Source organism: Pholis gunnellus (assembly GCF_910591455.1).
Source record: "Pholis gunnellus genome assembly, chromosome: 13".
NCBI lineage: Eukaryota > Metazoa > Chordata > Actinopteri > Perciformes > Pholidae > Pholis > Pholis gunnellus.
Window position 1 is genome coordinate 370,623 of NC_136540.1, and position 16,787 is coordinate 387,409.

Sequence of the window (16,787 nt, forward strand, 5' to 3'; positions counted from 1 at the left end):
TCCATAACAGGCATACAAACACAATGCCTCCGTAACACACACATACAAACACAATGCCTCCGTAACACACACATACAAACACAATGCCTCTGTAACACACACATACAAACACAATGCCTCCGTAACACACACATACAAACACAATGCCTCTGTAACACACACATACAAACACAATGCCTCCGTAACACACACATACAAACACAATGCCTCCGTAACACACACATACAAACACAATGTCCCTGAAACACACACATACAGTCCCTGAAACACACGTGTAGAACATAATGTCCTTTTTATACAAATATACAGACACACACACACAAAGTTTCCCTGTAACACACCTACCAAACACAATGTCCTACTAACCCACATATGCATGCAAAGTGCCCCTGTAGTACACTTGCAGACTACAGTGTCCGTGTAACACATATACACACACCCAGTTTCCTTCTAAGACGTACACAAACACATTGTCCTGTAAGACAAATATACACACAGTGTCCCTGTAAGACGCGCACACACACACATACATTGGTCTTGTAAGACCCTTAAAAATACTGTCCCTGTAACACAAATTCATAACACATTATCCCAGTATCACACATGTACACACTCGGTGCACCTGTAACACAAAGTGTCCCCGTAACACACATTTACATGCACACACACACTGTGTCCCCGTAACACACATTTACATGCACACACAGTGTCCCCGTAACACACATTTACATGCACACACACAGTGTCCCCGTAACACACATTTACATGCACACACACAGTGTCCCCGTAACACACATTTACATGCACACACACAGTGTCCCCGTAACACACATTTACATGCACACACACAGTGTCCCCGTAACACACATTTACATGCACACACACAGTGTCCCCGTAACACACATTTACATGCACACACACAGTGTCCCCGTAACACACATTTACATGCACACACACAGTGTCCCCGTAACACACATTTACATGCACACACACAGTGTCCCCGTAACACACATTTACATGCACACACACAGTGTCCCCGTAACACACATTTACATGCACACACACAGTGTCCCCGTAACACACATTTACATGCACACACACAGTGTCCCCGTAACACACATTTACATGCACACACACTGTGTCCCCGTAACACACATTTACATGCACACACACAGTGTCCCCGTAACACACATTTACATGCACACACACTGTGTCCCCGTAACACACATTTACATGCACACACACAGTGTCCCCGTAACACACATTTACATGCACACACACACAGTGTCCCCGTAACACACATTTACATGCACACACACTGTGTCCCCGTAACACACATTGACATGCACACACACAGTGTCTCCGTAACACACGTTGACATGCACACACAGTGTCCCCGTAACACACATTGACATGCACACACACAGTGTCCCTGTAACACACATAAACGAGCGCCCCTCCCCCTCCTGGTTCGTTGGTTTGTTTCTGTTGATCGCTCCATAACGCCCGACATAAGCCTTAACTGAACATATTCTATTATTCTGTAAATCAAAACGTTAAAACGTAAAAAAGAGAAAAGACTAAACTAACGGAGAAGAAGAAGAGATGTGTACCGTAGCTGTTAAACTCTTAGTCCCTCTGTTCTTTACTTTCTGCTGTTTTTTCTTAATATTTCTAATCTGATGTCTGAGCGTGACGACGTGTCGGCGATGAACGCATCGTGTTTTAAAAAATAAAATAAAGAAAAGCTCGAGGACGGAGGAGTCGTGTACAAAGTTAGCGGAGAGACTCGGACATCCGTCTTTTAGAAATGTTTTTTATTGTATGTGATTTAAAAAAAAAAAAAAAAAAAAGAACAATGACGACATGGCAAATTTGAAAAGCAGTTTGTGAATAAATTAAGTTTATTGAAAATTATTTTACAAAGAAAGGAGAAAAATTGGTGTCCTGTGTTTTTATTGTCCTCACATCAAGTTGATTCAAATGTTTGGTCAAACTTTATTCGTATAGAACATTTAAAACAACAACAGTCGACCAAAATACAACTGAATACACAGAAGAAGAACATCCAAATAAACACAGAAGAAGTCAGAATATTTGTGTTTTTATGAGATAAAAAAAGTAAAGTTAAGATGTTACGAAGCTAAACATTTCATGAGCAGAATCGTAAAGAAAAGATATTTGATCAATCATGACAAACGTCGTGACTCCCAAAATGTATATATTTAAAGTAAAACTAAGTTACATTTATGATAAAAATGTGACGCATCAAGAACGAGTTGATTCATATATATTCATGAGAATATAGTTAATTAAACTAATAATTATTACAATAAAGTCAATATTACAAGAATAAAGTTTCAGTGAAATCAAAAATCTTAAAGTTGGAATAGTCAATTTATTGAGAAAGTTTCAATTAATTTGGAATATAAATGATGATAAAGTGACATCTTTATGAAGCTGAAGTTGCTTTTTAGTTAATATGAGAAATCACTTTGTTTGCGTTTAATGTTGATGACATCAGTGATAGAAACAGTTTTATTTATCAACATGTGAATGTTAATATAACGAGTCAAATATGAGAAGTATTTAAATATTTAATATCATTTTTTATATTTGAAGACAAATTATTTAGAAGAAACAAAACGGTTAAAACAAAGATATGAGAGAAGACGAGACGCTTCACTCCGCGCAGGTCCTCTCAGCAGGGCTGCTCTCTGACGAAGAGGAGGAGGAGGAAGAGGAGGTGAGTCTGATGGGCACCAGCCTCTCTTTCCCATCATGCAGCGCTCTCTCCGGGGGGGCCTGGATCTGCAGCCGCCCCCCCACCAGCGAGCAGATGACGGCCTCGTGGTCGACGCCGTCCGGCAGCTGGAGCTCCTTCATGAAGTCCTGACAGCAGGAGGAGGAGGAGGAGGAGGAGGAGGAGGAGGAGGAGTCCTGCTTCCTCTCCGTCCGGCCACTCACCCTCAGCTTCCTGCCCACCTGTTTGACGGACAGCTGCTTCGGGGAGAACGCCTGTGTGTCCAGACTGAGGGCAAAGCCGCCGCCGTGCCTCCCCAGTTCCTGGACCGCGATGGTCTCGAAGGTCCCCCTCTGGGACCAGGTCTGGTCGATCTCCTCGAAGATCCTCTGGTGCAGCCTCTCCATATGCTCCATGCTCCGCCTCATCTCCAGCAGGAGGCGCAGCACCTCCTGCTCCACCAGGTGAAGGAGCGGTCGAGTCTCAGGCCACAGGCTGCGGACCGGCCAGACCGGGTCCAGGTCCAGGAGAGACCGCGTAGTGAAGTGGGACGGCTGGAAGACGCTGGGACACAACATGCTGCTGCTGGAGGAGTTTATACTGAGAGTGGGACGGTCTGCTGTTTATATACAGTGTGTGTGTGTGTGTGTGTGTGTGTGTGTGTGTGTGTGTGTGTGTGTGTGTGTGTGACAGTCTAAAATAATCAGCTGTTCATGACTCAACATACCCATCAGCTCAGCTTTGTTCTATTTCTGCTACAGAACTCTGTCATGTTCTTTATGAAGGAGTGAACACACACACACACACACACACACACACACACACGGACACACACACGGACAGACACACACACAGACAGACAGACACACATACACGGACAGACACACACACACACACACAGACAGACATACATACAGACATCAGTTTATTGATATTCTTAAATATAGTTTCATCAGTGATCACATAAATGTTTTTCTTCCTTTTATGGAACAAAAAAGTTTGTCTGATCAAAAGGTTCTGGAGGATGCGGGCATCGATCCCGCTACTTCTCGCATGCTAAGCGAGCGCTCTACCATCTGAGCTAATCCCCCTGTGAACACATGTGCATTCTGTCCAGATATTAAAACTAACACTACGGTCGTTCAGACACTTTAGAGAACTTTCAGGAACATAAAGCTCTCCTCGTGTGTTTGTGTGTTTTTATTTAAAGTCCATGTCTCCCCGTGAGTCTATTTATAGGCTATGATGTATGTTGGTGTAGAGTTTAGAGTTTATCCCACTCGGTATGACGTGACGTGTTTATTAAAGAACGGGACTCAACACGTTTGTTTCTATATATACATATATATATATATATATATATATATATATATATATATATCATAATAAATGTATTACTCTACATATCAACACAAACACACCGGTAGTCATTTTTACTACTGGTACTTAAAATACATGAATCTGATGGTATTTGTGTACTTTTACTCTATTTCAGCACAGAGTACCTGCTTTGACACTACTGACAAAGTACTTGTACCTCTACTGAAAAGAGTACTTGTACCTACTGACAGAGTACTTGTACCTGTACTGACAGAGTACTTGTACCACTACTGAACAGAGTAGGCTACTTGCACTATACTGACAGAGTACTTGTACCTACTGACAGAGTACTTGTACCTGTACTGAACAGAGTACTTGTACCTCTGAAGTGTTTAGTGAAAGAGGTCCCGCCTCCTCTTCGCTCTCAGATCAGCAGTCCGACCGGAAAAACACCCAAATAAGGCTCGAGGAAGTGATGACGCGTGCTGGCCGATCTCCATATGTGACGTCAAGCCTCAGAACCTGATCCGAGCCGTGACGTGTCTCCGGGTTGTTTCCGGTCATGGCGGCTCTCTGCTCTCCGTGTACCGGCTGCAGTCCGGTCTGTCAACCCCGGACCGGGAGTCTGGTGGACTCTATCGGATCCGTTCACGGTCCAAAAACCACCAGCAGCAGCAGCAGAGGGGGGGAGCTCACCGGGGCTGCGTGCGCTCACCGCTCTGTCCAAATATGGGCTTTCCTCCGCACCATATTAGGGAACGTACGTCACGCAGGAGTCTTTATAAAGCCGGAGATCCTCGCGAAGAAAGCGACTCTCTCAAGTTCAACAGCACGTGGAGACACCTGCCCGGTAACGTTGTTTACTTCCCCGGTGCTGACTCAGCACTAAACATCTAAGGTGGATTATTATCTTAAACTCCGGAGCTTTCCACCCTCTCAGTGTGGACTTCCTCTGAGCAGCAGCCCGGACAGAGCGCCTCTCCGCCGGCTCATCAGCTCAGTCCTCCCTCAGGAACAAGCTCGGTGCTCCGGAGCTCCACTCCTCCTCCTCCTCCGGAGACATGGCCGTGTCCGCCCTGCAGGTCTCAGACCCTCTGGCCGGACTCCCGCAGCCCCCCTCCCCGCTGGACGGGTACTACTCGAAGCTCGAGGAGCTGCAGATGCTGCTACAGAACGCAGCGGCGGGAGGCTCGCTGCTGGCCGCGTCGGCGGCGGAGGGAGCCGGGCTGCTGAGCGTGGAGCCCGGGGAGTACGGAGGTGAGGAGGAGGAGGGCTGCTTGGTTAGAATCAGAAGTGAATAAAAACACCTTAAAAGTTTCACATTTTTACGAGAAATATAACTTTAATGATTAAAATCCCACGTTTAATAATTCATAGAGAAGAGTGAAAGTCCTGACTTTATTATTATTATTATTATTATTATTAATGAATTTAAAGAGGAATGAACTGTCATGATTTAAAAGAGTGTTTGAAGCTGTTTAAATGATGCTTGTTGTCGGCTAGATAATCGATTATTTATTATGATTGATTAATAATCAAACACCTAAGAGTTGTACCTGTCAGTGAATGCAATAACATAGTTATAGGAGTTCATAACAATGATGTGCTGAGAATATAAAGACTACACTGTGTCCTTATTATATATTATATTAAATTACATTATTTATATTTAATATATTCTATTTGATTTATTATGTTCTATATCTTATTGGTTGAACACTTCCTGTTTCTCTGTCACAAACTAAATGACACTAGAAGTTATAACAATGACGTCATCTTTATCTGCAGCCAATCAGAGCGGTGCTGTGTCTCAGGTGTGACACAGACAGGTGATAACTTCTTCTTCTGTGTTTCTCCCTCAGACTCTCTGTCAGACCTGGACCTGCACAGCTTCCCCCCTCTGGCCTACAGCGGTCGCTTCAGCTTTGAGCCCGCCTCCAGCGGCGGCCTGTGGGCGGAGCCTCTCCTCAGCCTGTTCACGGGTTTTGTCAGTGTCCCCCCCGCGACATCGTCGGTGACATCATCGGTGATGTCATCCCCGCCGAGCTTCAGCTCCGTCCAGATCAGCTGCGGCTCCGGCGACGTCGCCTCCGTCTTCTCCGCGACGCCGACGTACACGTCCGCCGCCGGCGGCGGCTCCGACCTCCTCCACCTCCCACCCCACGCGCCCGCCGACTCCCCCCACGCCTTCCCGCAGCAGGGCCCCCCTCCCGCCTACCCGGCCTCCAGGCTGGGCCTCCAGGTGGTGCAGATGCTCCCCGACTACCTCCTCGGCCCGCTCCAGGACCAGAAGCCGGCGAACCCGCCGGCGCTCACGCCGCTCTCCACCATCAAAGCCTTCTCCTCCTCGCAGATCCAGCCTCGAGGCTCCGCCCACCAGGCCCACCAGCTTGCCAAACCGGGCCGGGTCAGGAGGTCCCCCGCCGGTGGACGTCAGTGCAAGACGCCGACGCACGAGCGCCCGTACGCCTGCCCCGCCGACGGCTGCGAGCGCCGCTTCTCCCGCTCTGACGAGCTGACGCGTCACGTGCGCGTCCACACGGGCCAGAGGCCGTTCCAGTGCCGCATCTGCATGCGCAGCTTCAGCCGCAGCGACCACCTGACCACGCACATCCGCACGCACACCGGCGAGAAGCCGTTCGCCTGCGCAGAGTGCGGACGCAAGTTCGCCCGCAGCGACGAGCGCAAGCGGCACGCCAAGATCCACCAGAAGCACCGGGACCGCAAGACCTCCTCCTGCTGCTCCTCCTCCTCCTCTGCTCCCATCTCCATCGCCGGGCCTCCCCCTTACTCCTCCTCTCCTCCGACCTCCTCCCCTTGCTCCTCCTACTCCTCGCCTGCTCACAGCTCCCCCTCCCCCGCCGCCTCCCTCTTCCACTCCCCCTGCTTCACCTCCTCCTCGCCGTCCTCCCACCTCTACTCCTCCTCCTGCTCCTCTCCGGTGGGGAGTCCTCAGTCGGAGCTCCTCGGCTCCAGCGTCTGCTGACAGACAGGAAGTCTGTGACCGGAACTCTGAACCTTTCAAACCAAACTCAGGTGTCTTTGTCAAACAGCTGGCTGTGTTTCTGCAGCAGCTGATTGGATGCTTTCACTCACTGGCTGCTGGTTCTTTTTGAGCCTCTTCAGCCACCGTACAGGAAGACATGAACTAAAACCTCCTGTACCAAACTTCAGAGGGAGGGAGAGCCGGTTACCTGAATGTACAGAGACGATGAATGAGAGTACATATGAGTACTTGTAGTACAGTGTACATATGAGTACTTTTGTAAGTGTACATAATGTGTACATGTAGTACAGAGTACATGAACTTGTACCTACTGAGTAGGTTTCTGGGACGTTTGTACGTTTACATGATTTTATACTGAACGTGTTTCCTCTTAGAGATACGAGAATAAAATGTCAAAAACACTTTTATTTTGTTAATAGAAAAACTGAAAAAAATAAGTTAAAATAAAAGTCGTTTTTCGGTAAAAACGTGAAAGTCAGAGTTTAAAGGTGCATTCAGGACACACACACACACACACACACACACACACACACACACACACTCCCTCTGTAGCCTACTGGCACAGTAAATCCTGTGTGTCTGTGTGTGTGTGTGTGTGTGTGTGTGTCTGTGTGTGTGTGTGTGTGTGTGTGTCTCAGCCAATGGGATCAGACTTTGTCACCAGCAGCTCTCTGCAGGAAGAACAACAGCCCAAATATGGTGTTTCCTGTCACTGCAGCGGATGTCCTGACGCCCAAATAAGGAGCTTCCTGCTGGCCGAACCCTCTGCTGGCGGGTCGCCCGGGCTGTGTGTGTGCGTGTGTGTGTGTGTGTGTGTGTGTGTGTGTGTGTGTGTGTGTGTGTGTGTGTGTGTGTGCGTGTATGTGTGTATGTGTGTGTGTGTGTGTTGGAGTGAACCAAGCTGTGACGTAGTAACCAGACGGACAGGGACGGCAGGTTGTATAGTAGAGTGTGAGTGTGTGTGACTGTGTGTGTGTGTGTGTGTGTGACTGTGTGAGTGTGTGTGTGAGTGTTTCTTTTCAACACATTAGTAATTATCTATCGAGCTTTTAATTAAACATACAATTAAAATTCTTCTTAAACACTGACAACAACAAAGAAACAGTAAATATAAACCTGCTTAATGCTGACAAACCTCTTCAATAACACGACGACAAGATGAAAGGAAATACATATTAAGTCTGCAGTAAAGAAACTAAATCTTAATAACGTTTGTTAGCTCAATTCTATTTAAACATAGAAGTTTAATACAAACGTCTCTGATGACAGAAACATGTTCCTCGTTCATCTCACGCTGCTCTGATCACTGCGTGTCATATATTTATGACCACTGAAGGGATTCTGGTGGCGCTGTTTCCCCCTGAAGGAAGTAAAAAGTACTATATGTACCTCTGAGGTGTAGTACAGTAAAAAGTACAACATGTACCTCTGAGGTGTAGTACAGTATAAAGTACAACCTGTACCTCTGAGATGTAGTACAGTATAAAGTACAACATGTACCTCTGAGATGTAGTACACTATAAGTTTCCTGTTGTTCTTATTTCTTTTAAAGCTAAACAAGATTTCTTTATTTCACAACTGGACTTTTTCATCACAGTGAAATTTTATAAACTATACTTTTGTATTTAAAACACACTTCACAGATACTTAACATTCATAAACTGCCACATATCGGCCCATTGATTCGTCAGATGGGATCACGTGTTGTATCGTCACTAAATCTTAACAGCTGTTTGATTAGAAATTGTTGTATCTTTGCAACTTCTTCTTCTCCTCCTGAGAAGTTTTCTGTGAGCTGCTGTCTGACAATCGAGTAAAAACGAGGTCTCTGTTAGTGAGAAACAGCGCCGCCACCTGTTGGTGGTCCACATATGTATTACACCCGTAGTGATGAGAACTAGCACAGAGAATGAACGTTAGAGTTCAGCTCTGCTGTGTCCGTGAAAGAGGTCCACAAGGTCCTCAGTTCAACACTAGGCTGGAACAATTATTGATTTATTCAATTGTATTTATGGATCAGATCAGTTTTTGGTCGTCTTTAAAACCAGAATTAGCGCTATTATCCTACATGCTGACTTAAAAGTATTAATACATGAATATTACCATACTAGCAGAATTAAACAGATTAAACTATGAACTTTTAAAATGACATGCACTCTGAGTAAACAAATACTCGATACGATTTCACTTTCAGTTTCTTCAAAGTAAAAGCCTCTCAGGTTTGACAGTTTGGGGAGAAACGACAGACGTAAGAGTTTAAAAACTTGAAATATTTGGTGTGAATAATGAGTCGTGTGTGTGTGTGTGTGTGTGTGTGTGTGTGTGTGTGTGTAAAGTACATTAACATTATTCATGATGCAGTACTACTAATGTACTCAGTAGTACATGAAGTATTTAAAACTGTCTCCACTTTACATTAACTGATATTAACTGACTCCTCTCTCCTCTCTCCTCTCTCTCTCCTCTCTCCTCTCTCTCTTCTCTCTTCTCTCTCTCTCTCTCCTCTCTCTCTCCTCTCTCCTCTCTCCTTTGTCTGTTTGTTTATTTTGGTTATGTGTTCCTTGAATAAATGTATATTTATTACTTGTATCACTCGCATCGTGGGGCGAGTGACTTCCTGTGCGGCGGTATGCTAATGTGCGTCAGGTGTGAGTGGTGACAACAGGTATGCAGGCACGCCTGTAGGCGACCATCCTTTACAGCCAGGCCAACTAGTGTACGTTAGGAATCATCAGTCTTCTGGGAGACATAAGATCCAGGATGTGTGCTTCCCCACCGAGTCATAGCTCAGGGTGAGGACCTGCCTGTGTGTTCTGTAGTCCAGGTTGACTTCTCAGAACCTCAGCGCACTCTGCACAGGAAAGAGTTGCGTCTTTGTGGTCCGAGCATCCAGATGGATGGAGAGAACCCGGAGGTTCAGGATGTAGAGTCTGATTCGGACGTCTCTCTGTTGGCGGTCATCGGGGGCGTTGTGGAGGATTAAAGAGGAAGGGGAGCTGTCTCCCCCCCGTCCAACGGCGAGGAGGGGGTGAGTGCAGGTGAGAGGTGGCAGCAGGCAGCGCAATAATGACCGTGTTCATTCAGACGGTAGAATTCAATGATGGAGGAGAGGTTGAGGGGACAAGACGAACAGCGATGGAGACATATTAGAAAAGGAAACATGCAGACTCTGAACTGGGCCCTGGACAACATAACCAGATGTGAACCAACGAAGCATCTCTCTGCGCTTCATGGGCGGGGTCACGATCAATAACTTATATTTATTTAGTACACAGGCTCTCCTCACCGGTGTGGAAGGAGAGAAACAGCGCCCCCATAATCGCGCTTGTGGCCAGAAATATATGACACCCGTAGTGATAAGAACTACCATAGAGAATGAATGGAGAAAGTTAAGAGAGTTAAGCTTTACTACTATTTTCGGTCCCCGGCTCGAGACCGAGCGGAAACATTCTTTATTCTTTTCAAGACATTCGTAATTATCTACCGAGCTTTTAATTCCTTTTAGTAAAGGACAGGAATATTTAGAAGTGTCCTCTTTAAGAACAGATTACATCTGCTTCGCTTTTTGCACAAATACCTTTGTGAACGTCTAGAAGTGGTGAGGTCTGAGTCATGACTACAAAGCTGTTAGATACAATAAACTACAACCTGATCAGATTCATTAACTGTCTTTATGGAATCACTAAACCTCCACAATGAGCAGTTACTACTTCTTATTTTTAGACATTGAAACACGCTTTACCTGCTGCTACACGCAGCTTCATGTCTGGATCGTGGACGATCCCACTCTTTCTATAGGCGCCTGAACACAGCACTCGCACCGCGTTTCCGTAGTGTAGTGGTTATCACGTTCGCCTAACACGCGAAAGGTCCCCGGTTCGAGACCGGGCGGAAACATGTTTTTATCTTTCTCACAAGTAATAACACATCAACCTCTAAACTACTTTACAACATAATAACAATAATATTAAGACTTCATTTACGTATTTTATTTTTCTTAACCATGTTACAAAGTGCTTTACAACATAACTATGAATGTCTTATATATAAACCTCATAAATAAAGTTATTTTCTCTTTGTGTATGTTGATGTTGTGTTTATTTCTAACCATTGCTCTTTACTGTATCGTGTCCCTTTGAAGACATTTGTTAAAGAATATGAATTGTTCGATAAACTCAAACAACAGTTTGGGCTTTTATTTAAAAAAGGAACTCGAGATGTAATTCAGTATAAAGTACAATATTAACTATTTAAACTCTTGGTTTCACTTTCATATACTTGTATTTGTTTATATCGATGATATTTAATATCTAAAAACTGTTAAATGGAAAATCTGAACCGTCGCCTGTAAAAGCAGGAGTTTCCGACGCGTCCTCCTCGCGGTGTGCTTCCGGTGTTTGGAACGTTAGCATCGTCTCGTGAGAGGCTACCGGTTCCTCGTCACGTTACTTCACCGTAACCTCCTCCCCCACCGGGATCACCGGGATCACCGGGGAGCGCCTCGGTGTTCGGTAAGTGCACGTGCTCGTTCTCCTCCGCGTGCGGACCTGAACGCTTCCGCCCTGTTTGTCCTCGAGCTCATTTCAACTTTCAGAGAGAAGTTGTGTGTTTGCACGGAGCGGCCATTTTGGTGCGTTCAGGGTCCACTTTTTGGTAAAAAACTTTATTGAACAAATTTACGAACAACAATGAAGGTTTAACTTAAACAAAATAAAATAGAACAATAACACAAATAAATGAAAAGTGCACAAATGGTGATTTAATATAAACAAACAATAAATAAATATAAATCGTATTACTTGTGATTCTTCTTTGTTTGTTGTTATGTTGTAAAACTATTTATCTGATTGTTATATTTTATTAAGAAATAAAATAAACCACTTTAACGTTAAACAATTACAATAAAACAGAAATGATTATTCTTTTTTTAAATAATTTACCTTTTTGTATGAAATATGTCTCATATAGTTTCTGATTCATAATTTAGTTTAAACTGTTTTTCAGTTTGTTTCCAATAAAAAGTTCTGATCCGTGATTTTAATTAAATGTTATTGATTCATTTTAAATTGATTTATTTAGCTTTCTATAAATAACGAGATGTGAACTTTATTCTTTGTAAAGTTTACGTCAATCGTAAATGATTAACTTTTATATTTTTATGAGCTTTAAACAGGATGCAGGAGGAAGAAAGAAACCAATGATGTGTGAATTAATATAGATAAATAAGCACATTAAAATAATGTTTAAGTAAAAATGTCGTCAAATAAACAAAGAAGAATTTAAATTATATAAAAATAACTGTTCAAAGGAGAACAGATTATTTTAATGTATTAAAGAGTTTCTTTTTACTTTTCATTTATTTTGTGAAGCACTTTGAGCTGCAAAGTTATTTTAATTATTATTATTATTAAAAGCAGAATGAAAAAAGAGTTTTATAATAATATAAAAAAATCATTTCTCAGTTTAATCCTGTTTTTAAAGTTTAGTTTTTAAAGATCCATCAGAGCTGCAGGAAGTATTCTGATGCTTTACTGAAGTAAAAGTACGAGCACAACAACCTACAGACCTCATCTTCATCTTCATCTTCATCACCTCATGTGATGTTGTGTTGCACTGACCTCTAGTGGTGAAGGCTGAGAACTGCTCACAACCTTCAGGACTGAAATACTCTTTGCACCGTTATTATTATTGTACATGTTAATATGTGTTAATGTAAATATACTTCATAATATATGCATGTTAATACATGTTCACACAGTCACGTATGTTTGGGTTCCTTCATTTAGGATTCTCAAAACAACACACAAAGTATTTACGGTATTAAAAGGCTTCCTGATACTTGGTTAGTAGTGTCTGTGTATTAGTACTGTGCTGTAGTACTGACGGTTAGTATTACAGCCGCGGTATTTAAAGGTTTGTGTCTTTTCTCACAGACTGAGGAGTCGAGTGTCTCCAGACTTCCCAAAGACTCGGGAGTCCCTTCTGGATCCTGAGATCTTCTTCAGGGTTTGTCGACATGGAAGGCTTCACCGAGGGCATCTGGCGGCAGCGGATCCACCACAGCGTCCGGTATCAGAAGAGCGCCGTCCCGTTCCCCAAGTCGGTCGAAATCGGTTTGGAGTTCAACGCGGCGTTGGAGAGGAAGGACAAGCTGGACGTCGGCATGCTGACGAACGGCGTGATGCTGGAGCTCTGCGACTTCGCCAAAACGGTGACCAAGTCCGAGACGTACTTCTTGTTCGATTTGCTGGAGTTCAACTTCGCAATCGGCATCGACGTGGACGACGACCAGCAGTACTACGACTACGCCAGACGAGCCCACAGCAAAATAAAGCTGCTGAGGGACCAGATCAAGCTGAAACCTCAAAGATGGAAAAAAACGTTTCCACTTCCAGACCTCGGCGCTATAATGGCGTCGGCCGGGTCCCAGCAGCCTGGGCGCTACTACCCTAAAAGGAACAAACTGTCGGACACTTCTGTCCTCTCCGAGAGAGCAGAGGTCCAGAGGACGGAGAGGACCGCATCCGAGTTCGTCGTAAAGAGACGAGGAGGAGTCCAGGTGAAGCTCTCCACTGACGCGTACCCGTTCTGCAAAGATCTCGGCGTGACTCTGCTGTTCCGACCGGGCGACGTACGCAAAGACAAAGTGAACCCGAACCTGGTGACAAACGGGGCGATGCTGGAGCTGCTCGACTTCTCCAGAGTGCTCTGCGGGACGTACACCGGGATCATCTTTGACCTGGTCGCGCAAAACTTTGGTCACGAGTTGGACAAAACGATGTTTCGCTTGCAGGTGAACAAGCTGATGGAGAGGAAGTACGCCTGCCTGACCGTCGAGCACAAGGACGCCTTCAGAAAGGAGGCGTTTGGAGTCCTGACCCAGAAACGTAAAAAGAGAAGCGACCCCGATGACCAGGAACCGGATGAGCTGGCGATGGCCAGTAAGAGAAGGGGGGCGCTGAGGCTCGGGGACGAGGACGCCAGAGACCTTCATGAGGATGGCGACCTCTCGTACATGTGTCCGGTTGAATTTGAGACGGAGATGCAGTCCGATCCTGAAGAAATTAAGGTTGAAAGTTATCTGATAGAAACCAAAGAAGTGAAGGAGGAAGAGGAGGAAATGTTCGTCTCCCCGGAGCCGCCTCGGATCTCCGACCTCGGCCCACGTTTGTCTCACGTTCGTCCAGAGAACACGACTCCGAACGCCGTCTCGGATCTGTTTTCTGAAGATGAAAACGAGGACGCGAACGTAAAAACACCGAAACAGAAGCTGTGGACGAGACGTGCGACTCGCTCCAAACAAATCTTGAAGTCCAGCAGAGTGAACGACTTGTTCGCCCGCTGCAGAGAGAGCGGTTTAGACTTCAACGTCGCCGCGGCCGACAGACCAAACCTGGATCGACAGATACTCACCAACTGCGTGTTGATGGAGGTTTATAAATTCGCGGCTGCGATGGCGAAGAGTATTTGCAGTTTCTTCTTTGAGATTCTGGAAAACAACTTCAACCTCGTCCAAGATGAGATGCAGCAGCGGAACTTTATATTTTACATGATAACAAAAGAAAAGGTCCTTCAGAGCCACACTGATAGATGGAAAACGGAGTTCCTCGAGAGTCCCTTTCATTTCCCGGAAGTTTACAACATGGTCGACGTGACCAGCGATTTTCAAACCGGACAGGAAGTTGAGACGGCGCAACAGCGGATGGACTTGGCGAGCCAGGAGCCACATCCGTTCTGTAAGAAGATCAACCTCGATCTTTGGTCGATGGAAGAACGTCCAGCGAGCCAGAAGCTCCATCTGACGGTCCTGACCACCGGCGCCGTGCTGGAAATGTTCGCCTTCGTCAGAGAGTTGTGCGGTTCCATCCGTGAGACGGTCAACGACCTGCTGGAGCACAACTTCGATGTGGATCTGCAGAGCGGAGCGACGGAAGCCTCGCAGGTGATCCACAGATGGTACGCCACCCAGAAAAGCTTGATGAAGAGGCAGAGGCAGCACACGTCGCTGACGGTAAACCGGTGGTTGAACACCGTCGTCCCACTGAACGGTCACTCGTCGCTCGGTCCTCAATCACCGGCCGCCAACGGCTCGGAGCATCTGGTGTCGGAAACTGAGGTTCTCAACGGAGCTGTGGAGAAGGAAAAGGTCAACGGCTATCGCATCTGCGAACGACTCGGATTGGACCTCGACGTCGGCTTCAAACGAGAAGCCAAACCCAAACTGGACCTGCGAGTGCTGACGAGGGGGGTCCTCTTTGAGATGCACCGGTACGTGGAGCAGAACTGCAACCGATACGTTCCGGCCCTGTACGAGATTCTGGAGTACAACTTCGACCTGAGCTCTCAGAAACATCGGAAGGTGGAGTTCGCCTGGGCCGTCGCGTCGCAGGTCGTCGCCATAGCGGGAAAGAACGGCCGAAAGGGAGATTACCTGAACCGAGCGATCGAGTTGCCCATCGAGGTCTCCGAGTCCTCCGAGTCCTCGCAGGTCGTCTGTAAAGACGAGCCGGAGGACGACTTCAGAGAGCCGGACCTCAGCGATGACAACAACGACATCGTGTTCGTCCAAACACTGAAGCCTGTGGACATCGAAGTGAGGATAGATTAGAGTCATTGTCGTTGTTTTTATTATTATCATGAATCACACCAGAACAGTCGGACTTCTTCAATATTCAGTTTACGATCGTGAGACAAAGACTTGTGTTGTTCCAGAAACAGTCGGTTAGTAAAATAGCTGTTAATTCAAATCTGCAAATTCAACTAAACTAAAGTTGAATCAACACGAAACCTTTTTAATACGCCGACGACTGAACGTTGTTTCTCTACGTCAGCGGTAAATATTCTGTTTTAATACGACAGAATTCACCGAATACATAATGTCTGTTTTAGAAAGTGACTCATGAAGCGTATAAATAAATAAATATCATCAATATTCAGAGCGATCAGGAGTTTTTCTAAATCGTTTGGTCAATAAGATGTCAGATGTTGAGAGAACCTGTTAAAATGTCCTTTAATGTGACGAATGAAATCACTTTTATTCCAGTAAACTAAAAACAATCCTGTGACTTAAAACATGTTGCCTTTGATGTACAACGTGCTTTATTCTGTTATTAAAGTGTCCTTCATCTTCATTATGTCTGTTACACGTTTGATTTTGCACTGAAAATATTAACATAAAGAAACACTGATCGGTTCAGAGGGATGTCGTCCTGAGATATTAAAGTTTTAGGACTCATAACTCAATTTATATTTAAACAGGTTTTTATTTAGTCACTGATAGAAGAAGTAAAAGTACCTTTACGATGTATGAGTACACGTGTACTTGAGTCAAGAGAAAACTTTAAATGGAATTTAAAATCAGATTACAATCTGCAGCCGGACATTTAAATATAATTTAGTCTTTTTCCAGCAACTTTTAAATGATAACTTAATCAATACTGAACATTTCAACTTTTATACGCTGAATTTACATTTAAATGATTTAATTCAAATAGTGAAGAAAATTAAAGGAGAATTGAGATGAACAAATGAAAGGCTTAATGTGAAGGAACATTTATTCATCAATACATTATCACATCATTTAGCCTTTTACATTTCTGTCCCATCATGCTCTCTGCCACAACTCCTGTAAATTTCCCCACCGCGGGACAATAAAGGATTATCTTATTTTATCTTAACTCGTTAGACTCGTTAGTCTCATCAGATTCATTACTCATT

At 44.9% G+C, this 16,787-nt stretch overlaps 3 protein-coding genes across 3 annotated transcripts; 2 read left to right on the forward strand and 1 right to left on the reverse strand.

The window, feature by feature from the left end:
• Positions 1-1,514: 1,514 nt before the first annotated feature.
• On the reverse strand, positions 1,515-3,323 carry LOC306705012 (heat shock protein beta-11-like). Its single transcript, XM_079171651.1, has one exon. The coding sequence runs from the start codon at positions 3,319-3,321 to the stop codon at positions 2,683-2,685; it is 639 nt and encodes a 212-aa protein (XP_079027777.1). The 5' UTR covers positions 3,322-3,323; the 3' UTR covers positions 1,515-2,682.
• Positions 3,324-4,896: 1,573 nt separating this feature from the next.
• Positions 4,897-7,493, forward strand: LOC306704999 (early growth response protein 1-like). The gene is made up of 2 exons (XM_079171635.1): positions 4,897-5,320; positions 5,926-7,493. The coding sequence occupies exons 1-2, from the start codon at positions 5,125-5,127 to the stop codon at positions 7,047-7,049; spliced, it is 1,320 nt and encodes a 439-aa protein (XP_079027761.1). The 5' UTR covers positions 4,897-5,124; the 3' UTR covers positions 7,050-7,493.
• A 3,987-nt stretch (positions 7,494-11,480) lies between these two features.
• LOC306704993 (uncharacterized protein) lies at positions 11,481-16,195 on the forward strand. Its single transcript, XM_079171629.1, has 2 exons — positions 11,481-11,581; positions 13,004-16,195. Exon 2 carries the CDS (start codon positions 13,087-13,089, stop codon positions 15,676-15,678), a length of 2,592 nt encoding a protein of 863 aa, XP_079027755.1. The 5' UTR covers positions 11,481-11,581; positions 13,004-13,086; the 3' UTR covers positions 15,679-16,195.
• The last annotated feature ends 592 nt before the right edge of the window (positions 16,196-16,787 follow it).

Excerpts from the sequence above, each read along its gene's own strand:
- LOC306704993 (XM_079171629.1), top strand. The coding sequence starts at position 13,087 with ATGGAAGGCTTCACCGAGGGCATCTGGCGGCAGCGGATCCACCACAGC.
- LOC306705012 (XM_079171651.1), bottom strand. The coding sequence starts at position 3,321 with ATGTTGTGTCCCAGCGTCTTCCAGCCGTCCCACTTCACTACGCGGTCT.
- LOC306704999 (XM_079171635.1), top strand. The coding sequence starts at position 5,125 with ATGGCCGTGTCCGCCCTGCAGGTCTCAGACCCTCTGGCCGGACTCCCG. Across the intron at positions 5,321-5,925 it reads GGAGCCCGGGGAGTACGGAG|ACTCTCTGTCAGACCTGGAC; the intron begins GTGAGGAGGAGG and ends TTTCTCCCTCAG.